At 45.8% G+C, this 9,186-nt stretch overlaps 1 protein-coding gene across 1 annotated transcript in view; it reads right to left on the bottom strand.

The window, feature by feature from the left end:
• Positions 1 to 1,007: 1,007 nt before the first annotated feature.
• The window catches only part of SLC38A6 (solute carrier family 38 member 6), a 79,161-nt gene continuing 70,982 nt past the window's right edge, over positions 1,008 to 9,186 (bottom strand). The window contains exon 16 of the mRNA XM_087855979.1: positions 1,008 to 5,745. Within this exon, the coding sequence (XP_087712105.1) occupies positions 5,680 to 5,745 (66 nt within the window). The 3' untranslated portion in view covers positions 1,008 to 5,679. The remainder of the gene's footprint in view (positions 5,746 to 9,186) is intronic.

Here is a 9,186-nt window from a genome sequence, read left to right as displayed (position 1 = left end):
GCCCAAGATCCTATAAGAAGTCTCTCATCAGTGGGAAAGGGACAGGACACATTCTCCTGCATAAGACAGAAGACATAGCTCAATTGCCACAGGGAGAAAGGGCAGAATTTCTGAGTAAGCCCCACTCTGGAGACTCAGATACACAGGGCCAGGCTGGGGCTGCACCAGGATGAAACCCACCCGCACTTCCCAGCACCCAGTAACAAGTAACAGCAGTCCACCCCACAGGCTGGGGGCAAGAGCTTGGAGAAAGAACCTTTCTGAGGCAGAGATACAAAGTGAAGGCTGAAATCTGAAGCTGAAGAAAGAACACAGAGAAAACCCTCTGATACCCCAGTCATGATCATAAACATAAGGTAATGCTGAAAGAATTTAAATCTGGTCATAAACTGAATATAATCATAGCAAAAAACAAAACAAACAAAAAACAACAACAAAACACAAAACAAAACCCAAGCCCAGCTCAAATCCTGCTATATTCACTCAATCTAACAGAACAAGGTAAATGCCTATTTCTCCAGCACAAATACTATTTACCTTAGCTTTCTGATCTACGCACAATCTTGCCTCAATAAAAATTAGAAGAAACATAAAAAAGCAAGGGGGGAAAAAACCCCAGTCAAGAGACAAAGTAACACAACCAGACTCAGAGACAATCCAAATAGAATTATCAAACAGGGAATTTAAAATAATATATTAATATATTAGAAGCCTAGTGGAAATGATGAATATGTATGAACACATCAAAATTTTTATCAAAGAGATGAAAACCAAAAGAAAGAATCAAGTAGAAATGTCAGAAGTAAAAAAACATAGTAAAGAGGAGGAATGCCTTTGATAGGCTCAAAAATAAATTAGACACAGCTGAGGAGAGAAACAGTAAACTTGAAGGTAGGTTAATAGAAATAACCAAACTGAAACACAAAGAGGGGGGAAAAAAAGCCCAGAGAATCCAAGAGCTGTGAAACAGTATCAAACACTCTAACTGGAATTCTAAAAAGAGAAGAAAAAAAAAAAAGGAAGGAAAGAAGGAAGGGAGGGAGGAAGGGGAGGAAAAAAGAAAGAGCAAAAGAGAGAAAGAATAAGAGAAAAGAAAGAAAAAATGAGACAGAAATATTTGAAAAGGTAGTGGTCACAGTTTTCCAAAACTAAAGACATCATGCTGAGAACCCCAGGCAGGATAAATACAAATGAATAAAGACGCCAACACACCAAGATGCATTATATTCAAACTGCTGGAACTGGATTATACAAACGTCTGAAAACTTCGACAATAAAGAAACCTAAAGAAAGATCCAGATGGTTTCATTGGAAAATTCTATCAAACATTTAGAAAAGAAATTAGCACCTATTATATGCAATATAGTCTAGAAAATAGAAGAGAGGGTAACACATCTCATTTTATGAGGCTAGCATTGTCCTGACATCAAAAGCAAAGATAGTTTAAAAAACTATTAACGTCCCACATGAACATTGGTGCAGAAATCCTTCAAACAATTAGAGATATATAGAAAGAATACAGGGAATAAACACCAAGTAAAAGATAAATGGATAAAATTGTTCATGTCAATATTAGAAAAGTGGAAATTTGGGTGGAAAAATAAAGAATACATCATAAACAAATGGAGTTTATCCTGAGAAAGCAAAACTAGTTCAATAGTAAAAATTGTCTTCTACCGTATGAACAGCATTGTTAAACACAAATACATCGTTACTATTCTTACTCTTGTCGTTTGTCTTTTTAGAACAATTGAAAAATTTGTAATGTATTTTACCTTCAATTGTTCAATTCTCAGTGCTCTTCGTATCTTTGTTTCCATACATGTTTCTGCTTGAAGAACTTCAACATTTCTTGTAGACTGCATCTGTGGGCAGTAAAGTTTTAGTTTTCTTTTTCTGAATTCTTGCCCCCCAATTGGTTAGGGTGGAGGATTTTGGTTTTTGTTTTTCTGTTTCCTTCCCTCGGTTTTATCAGTGCTGTAAGGAAAACGAGATTTTGTCCCATCTCCTGCAGATGAAGGCTTTTGTTCCAGAAGGGGCAAGGAGGGCTGGGAAGATAAGGTTTCAGGTCCCTCCGCAGTGACTGTTTTTCCCTTCCCCAGACCTGCCCCACAGAGGGATTCTTTCTCAGGACTCGGGCCAGTCTTCTGTGAGTGCCTGATGGGCTTCATGGAGAAAAGCCTGCAAACAGACTTAAACTGTTACGTCCCCACGGGCTCACACTCCCTCACCAGCCCACACTCATTCTCCACTAATTCTTCACCTACTCCAGGTGGCTCCTGTTGGCCAGATCTGCACCCGGGGAGGCAAGGGCTCGTGGCCTTCACTTCTCCACACGCCCCCACGGATTCTTAGATTCCAGCCTAGTTGCTTGCCCTGTAACCTCAGCTCTTGGATGGGTCCAAAAAAACGAGTAAACTTGTAGTTTGTCTGGAGTTTCTTTGTCTGCTTTAGCAAGAGTGGAGGTGACGTTCCTTCTAGATGTCTGCACCTTGAGCTTTTTATTAGCTTCTCACTTGGCTAGCCCACAGGGCCATTTCATTCCTCAGTGTGCTTTTCACGCTCACAGGAATGCCTCAGAGACAGCCACACTAGCACGACGTGCTCCCGTTGGCCTGGAGGGAGCTTCCTTCCAGGAGCCAGGCCTCCCCTGTGCAGAGCCAGCGGTCCAGCTGAGGAGGAAGCCGAGGTCCGAGGTCCCGCGCTGGGAAGGGTCAGTAGGGAGTCCGGCTTGCAGAGAGGGCAATGAGGATGCAAGCCGCCCCCTGGGTCCCTTCAATTTCCAGGCTCTGTCTCAGTCTTCAGTGCCTGTTCGTGTCCTCCCGGCTGTCATCTGGGAGGCTGGGACTGGCCCCCATCCTAGCAGCTTCCCCACGTGAAATGCCAAGAGCTCCCACTTTGCATCTGGGGGCTGGGGCCGGTGGACATTGTTTCAGCTGTGGCAGGTGAAGATAATGTGGTTGAGAAGCCACGTTCATTGGCAATAGAAAACGGGATCCAGAAGATACCATGTGTTCCCACTCCGCACTGCGTATCTTTTTAGCGGTCTGAGTTGCTCTGGCTTCTAGCTGGTTCGTTTGCCTTGACTCTCCAACAAAAAGGAGGAACAGGGCAAAGAGAGGCACACGCTCACCTGTTGTATATATGGGGTCTGTGTCAGTGTTGAAAAGGAACAGTTGATTTCTTTCTTTCCTTTTAGTGAAGAGCTCATAGGGGAAGCTGAGCAAGTACCGCACTCAGGGCTGCCCTTCGAGGTGAAAATCACCAGGCTCTTGCCTTCGAAGACTTCGGTGCTTTGTGCGTATCTATCGAAGAGACTGTTTACAGAAATGCCCTAGAGGAGCACTCTGTTTCTTCATAGGGTTTGAGACTCTCAGTTAATTCATACTTGCATCCTACATTCACCTCAAAATACCCCTAAAGGGGCAGATTCCGTTATCTAAGCTTCACAGATGGGAAAATCGAAGCTCACAGGGAGTGACTCACACAGTCACTCGGCTCCTAAGGAGGAGAGACCTCTTGGAGCACCGCTAGAGTGCCTGTGCGTTCACACGACGGCGGGAGTTTACGGGCGAGCCACTTTCTGCAACCTCCGTCCTCGCCCCTGTCCCTAAGCCGTCCTGTTGGAGTCTAGGCTTGTCTCTCAGACAGGAAACAAGAAACAGATGATGTGCTCAAAAGGAAAGTGTGGAAAAGAAACTTTACACGATGTAATAGGCAAGGTTTAAGGAAATCACTGAGGGCCAGTGAAGTACCCACCCGGCCAGGGCACGAGTCCGCTAGGGCTGCCGTAACGAAATAGTACAGACTGGGTGGCTTCAACGCTAGAAATGTACTTGCTCGTAGTTCTGGAGGCCAGAAGTCCAAGATCAAGGTGTTGGCAGGTTTGGTTTCTTCTGAGGCCTCTCTCCTTGGCTTGCAGATGGGTGAACGTCTTTCCACTGTGTCCTCACATGGTCTTTCCTCCAGGCATGTGCATCCCTGGTGTCTCTTTGTCCAAGTTCCCTAATCTGATAAGGACGCCAGTCAGATTGGATGAGGGCCCATCTAAGGGCCCCATTTTAACTTAATCACCTTTTCTAAGGCCCTATCTCTGAGTCCAGTTATATTCTGAAGTTTTAGGGGTTAGGGCTTCAACATAGGAATTTGGGAGAGAGCACAATTTAGCCCATAACAGCTAGTAACAATGAAGGAGAGGTAGTTATCATTACCCTACGACTGAAGGGGCCAAGAGGAAGCCCCCGGCAAGAATGGCGACATGGAGAGGGCCACCTGATAGGAGTTGCACCTTTGGTAGAGAGGTGCAGCTAAGATGGCCTGGCAGAGAGGGGGTGTGGAGGGGTGATTACCCTGACATCACTTTCCTCTCCTTTCTGACTTCTCACGGGTGTCTTTCTTTGGCTGAACCCAATGGGAAGCCAGAGGCAAGCGAACCCACTGACACAGTCCACAGGGGTCCACCTCCCTGACTGAAAGCAGGGTGGGAAAGGGTCAAGGGGCAAGTATGAGATACTCAGCATGGCTTACAAACTGAACACTAAAGTCTGCCCTGAAGCAATGGTGATTTACAAGAGGCACGTCCAATTGCCTGGTTTTTCAATTATTCCTAGGCATGTTCAATAGTGAGAGAACACTGGGAAAACAACTATGTCTATAGGGTCATTCTGAGGAGACCTTTCCCCAGAAAACAGTCTTCGGAGATGTCTTCTCTAGGGTTGGGGCCAGGGGTGTACATTACTTAAGCAGAGAAGGGTCAGGGATGACCGGCATTCCCACCCTCAGAGCCCTTCCAGTCAGAGTCCAGGTGTGTTCATGGCTGCATCTGATCACGCCTCTAGGCCTTTACCTGTGCCGCTCCCTCACCTGGAGTGCCCTTCACACTCCTTTTCACAGGCCGACTCTTACTTATTCTTCAAGAGGGGCATCCATTCCCAGAACCCTTTCTTGGACTCTCGGGGCCAGGATAGGTGCCCCTCAGTGAGCTGCCATCATAGCCAATGTTATCCCCATCGTAACACTTGTTTGCTTGACTAAAACAGATGCTCACAGAATGAGAAAGCCCACTGGGGGGACCCATGGCAACAGGCCTTGGTCCAAAATCTAAATCAAGGCAGTTGGCAGGACTGAGGGACATACTCTGAACTTCCTGTAAGGTAAGGAGACTCTTATTGCAGATGTAATAGTTTTCTTGTTTTAGCCATGTGCCAGGGGTCAAGAGCAAGTGATGGTGGTGGTCACCCCAAGATCTCAACATTTTAATATGTTTTAGGCAGGACACTGCATATACGAGGGTGGAGTGGGTTGTCCATCTGTCTATCTATCCATTTATCCATCCATCCATCCATCCATCCATCCATCCATCCATCCATCCATCCGTTGAAGCAGACCCAGGGGCCACTGTGCTAGGAGGTCAGCAGGTTCAGAAGAGCATAAGCGGTGGTCCCGGCGCCGCCATTACTGCCAGCCGAGAAACAGAGAGAGCGCATGCGCGCGTGGGGGATGACACAGCACTACCGCGTGCTCCTCTGCGGCGGCTCGCCGAGGCCCACCCTGCCTCGCCCGGGTTGTGCTAAGTGGTACAGCACTTCTCCACGGTTCTGTAGCCTGCCTCAGTGCTTCAGAACTGGCCTTGGGAATCCGTCCTCCATCCTGACTCTGACCGGCTCCGACCTTGGCCAGTTAATCTCTGTGAAGCGATCTCACCGTCTGTAGAACGGAAACAATAGTGCCTCTGGCATCGGATTGCTGTGAGAGTAAAATGAACAAGTAGCACAAATTAAATACTCAGCAATTGCCTTATTTTATTGACAAAAGTACTTAGGGATTCAGAGAAGAATCGCCATGGGCTGGGTGGTCAGGAAAGGCTTGGCAGGACATAGAAACTTGAATTGGGCCTGGGAAGGTGGGTTTGGAATGTCTAGGAATGGTGAACAAAAGGATGGGTCAAGCAATGACCCCAAGACACTGGCCAAACGAAAGTCATCCCCCAGCCTCTGGGCTCAGACCCTTGTCCAACTTACTTTGGTTTTTATTCCTCAGTCGAGGCTCCCACGTCAGGCAACCACCCCCTCACAGCCCCAGCTTCCAGGTCTGGCTAATTCCCCTTCTGCTCAAAACCTCCGTGATTTGCTACATGCCATGTGGCCCTCTAATTCCATCCCAAGGCTCCAGAGGTGCAGATCTGCAAACCAGCGTGATTCGCCACCAGTGCTGGCTTCCCGTTCAGCATATAAATCTACTGCCTGGGATTACCTCATGCCAGAAAACCGAAATCCAAGTCAGATGGTTAAAGCATTAATAGCAGTGAGTGTTGTAAAGACTCAACAATGCAAACCTTCCCAAAATGAACCATCCTGACCTCCCTTGCGCTGACAATGCGTGTGTGACATCATGTGTAAATGAGCCTTAAATTTGAACCAGGTGCCGAGAGCTGTCTGGCGTCTCCTGGCTGCTGTATTAACCACTAACATGCACAGGGGGATTCTGAGGCAGTAAAATGAAGTAAACCGATGGCAGTGACCAGCGCTGGGCCGCAGCAGCTGTGGCAGTGAATATTCAAATCACGCCCACCCTGTTGGGCCCAGGCCCCCAGGCCCTGTAAAGCTTATTTCCGGAGGGCTGGGGAGCCTGGGGAATTTGGCTGGCTTCACTCAGTGACAGAGCTCCTCCATGCAAAGCAATCCATTCTGACTCGATTCCCAGGCTTGATTCTGAGCTGTTTTGATTTGCATCCATAAGGTAGGACTCTTCAGAGTCCTGAAGCAGCAGCTGGTGACAAAGTTGGTCATGCAGGGACAGGCACCCTAAGAGACATTTTTGGAGGGCACAAGTTCCAAAGGAAGACGGCCAGCTCCAAATCCTCAGGTGCTATGGTTTCTGCTGGGCTGGAACCTGGAGATAGAAGCGGGCCTTTGTCTGTCTGGCATCACAGATTCCCTCAGCTGGGCCTCTCCCCATAGCAGGTTACATGACAACCAGGCTCTAGAGATCACTAAACAAAATTTGGAGGGATGGAATTAGGCGTATATGTGACCCACCGTTGTTAGTTGTAGCTCTGAGAGAGTGGATGAAGCAGGGTAAAAGTGAGTTAGGAAGAAATTAAGCCTGGATACAATTAAGGGTTTGGGGTTTTTTGTTTTTTTTTTTTTAATGCTATTTGTGGTGCCCAATCCCAGGTTATTAAGAGCATGACCATGTTACTAGCTTGCATTCCCATCATCACTAGAAATTGGAGGCCCATAGAAACTGGAGACACTGAGGATAGAAAGAAGGCTTATGAAATAATTGCTGTCTTGGTGGGGACTGTTCTAGAAACTCTATACATGCTGGTGAAAAGAAGCTGGAGCCAAAAAGAGGTGAAAACCCACACTCCACAGACCCTATAGGTCTTCAGCCCCAAAGAAATCCTGTGTTGTTGAGGGCAAGGTTTTAAACCACCAACACTCACCAAGTGCACTGCACTGTACTGTGAAGTGGGGGGGTGGGGGTGGGGATGGGAGGCAGGGCCCGGACAGAGGATATAAAGGGACTGCTAGAGATAGTACCTTTCTTAAAGTTTATTACAGTGTGGTTAGATGTAAATATACAAGAATTTGTATACTTCATAATGTAAAGAAAGTAAATGTAGCACCAAGATGTTAAGGATGGGTTTCCTGAATAATGGAGCAAATAGTTTCATGATGTCATAGTCTTACAAGTCCTTCCAGAAGAGGCAAGTATTGAGTTAGGTTTTGAGGAAGAGGAGGAACTTTTTTGAAAGAGAACACAGCATGAATGGCTTGTGCAAAAATGTGGAGGCAGAACCCTTGGAGAGTCCCTTAAGATGCCAGGGGTCTTCATAGGATCTGAGGGCATGAGGAATTTCCCACAACTCCAGAAAAAGTTCCTGGTGCTCCCTAGAGCTGAGACTTGGAACGAATTAAGTGTGGGTTTTTAGATGACCGGCCCTTGAAGGCTGAAAATGTTTTTTTTCAGAGCTTTTGGAAGATAATGATGGGGATAGTCAATGCAGAGAGGAAATTAAGATCACTTTTGGAACATGTCTTATTCAAAAGCCCTCAACCAAGACTCTACCTTTTGTTTGATTTTAAAGTCCAAACTCAGGGGTGCCTGGGTGGCTCAGTCGGTTAAGCGTCCAACTCTTGATTTTGGCTCTGGGGATCGTGAGATCAAGCCCCATATCTGACTCTGTGCTGTGCGTGGAGCCTGCTTAAGATCTTCTCTCTCCTCCTCCCCCATCCCCTCCCCTGCTGCTCACCTGGGTGTGTGCTCTTGCTCTAAAAAAAAAAAAAAAAAAAAAGTCCAAATTCAGCCTCTCTTCCAGAATTCTCTACAACCAGGATCCTACCCTTCAGCTTTATTTCTCAGACTGTTCATTACATCTTTACTCCTGACAAAATTTTTGTCATTTCTGAAAGATACCTTTTACTTTTTTATGCATTTATTTTCTTTCCAAGTGGAAATGTATTCTTCCCATATCATCTCTACTTTGGTTGTCCTGCAGTTTTGCTCAGCTGTTACTTCCTCCGCAAAATCTTTCTCATTCACCTAGAAGGCCGTGAGCCTCCATCCCCATGAACTTGTCCATCAGAGCTTCTAATGATCCTATTACTCAACAAGCTGTGTCATTCCTTCAACAAGTGTACAATGATGTGTAGTGCGCACATGGCATGCACTATGGCCAAACCCTGTCCTCCTGGATATTACAATCCTAGTTGTTGTATACGGTTTGCCTCTATTGGGTTGTGAGCTCCAGGAGTGATTTACCAACTAAAGGATAATTACTATGTGTACTGAATGATGCCGTGTACCTATGTGACAAAATCATCCACTCACATATGAGGTTGGAAATGGAGATTAAGAATTTTCTCTCGTCAGAATAAAGTTCTAAGTTGCTAGAGTATGGTTCTCTGACTTACTGAAAGCAAGTTTCTTTTTGTTTTACTAGTGAAGTGAGAACATTGTGAAATGTTTAAGTAACTGAGTCTGGGAGTGATTAGACATCTTTTGGGGGATTTGATTGAGAAAAAAAATCCGGGAAAACCATTTTTACTTTGACATTAAAATGCATGAATGTAACTATTTATTTAGTCTGGTTAGCTAATAAGTTGAGAACTATTCTGGATGAGTGAAAGCAAAGAATTTATTTGAATGCAAATGAATGACAAATCTTTAGACAAAGACATG

Source organism: Ursus americanus, chromosome 26, assembly GCF_024610735.1.
Source record: "Ursus americanus isolate L20-20 chromosome 26, mUrsAme1.1.p, whole genome shotgun sequence".
In the NCBI taxonomy this organism is placed as follows: Eukaryota; Metazoa; Chordata; class Mammalia; order Carnivora; family Ursidae; genus Ursus; species Ursus americanus.
The sequence above is the reverse complement of the archived record's forward strand: the minus strand, read 5'-3'. Positions and strand labels throughout refer to the sequence as shown.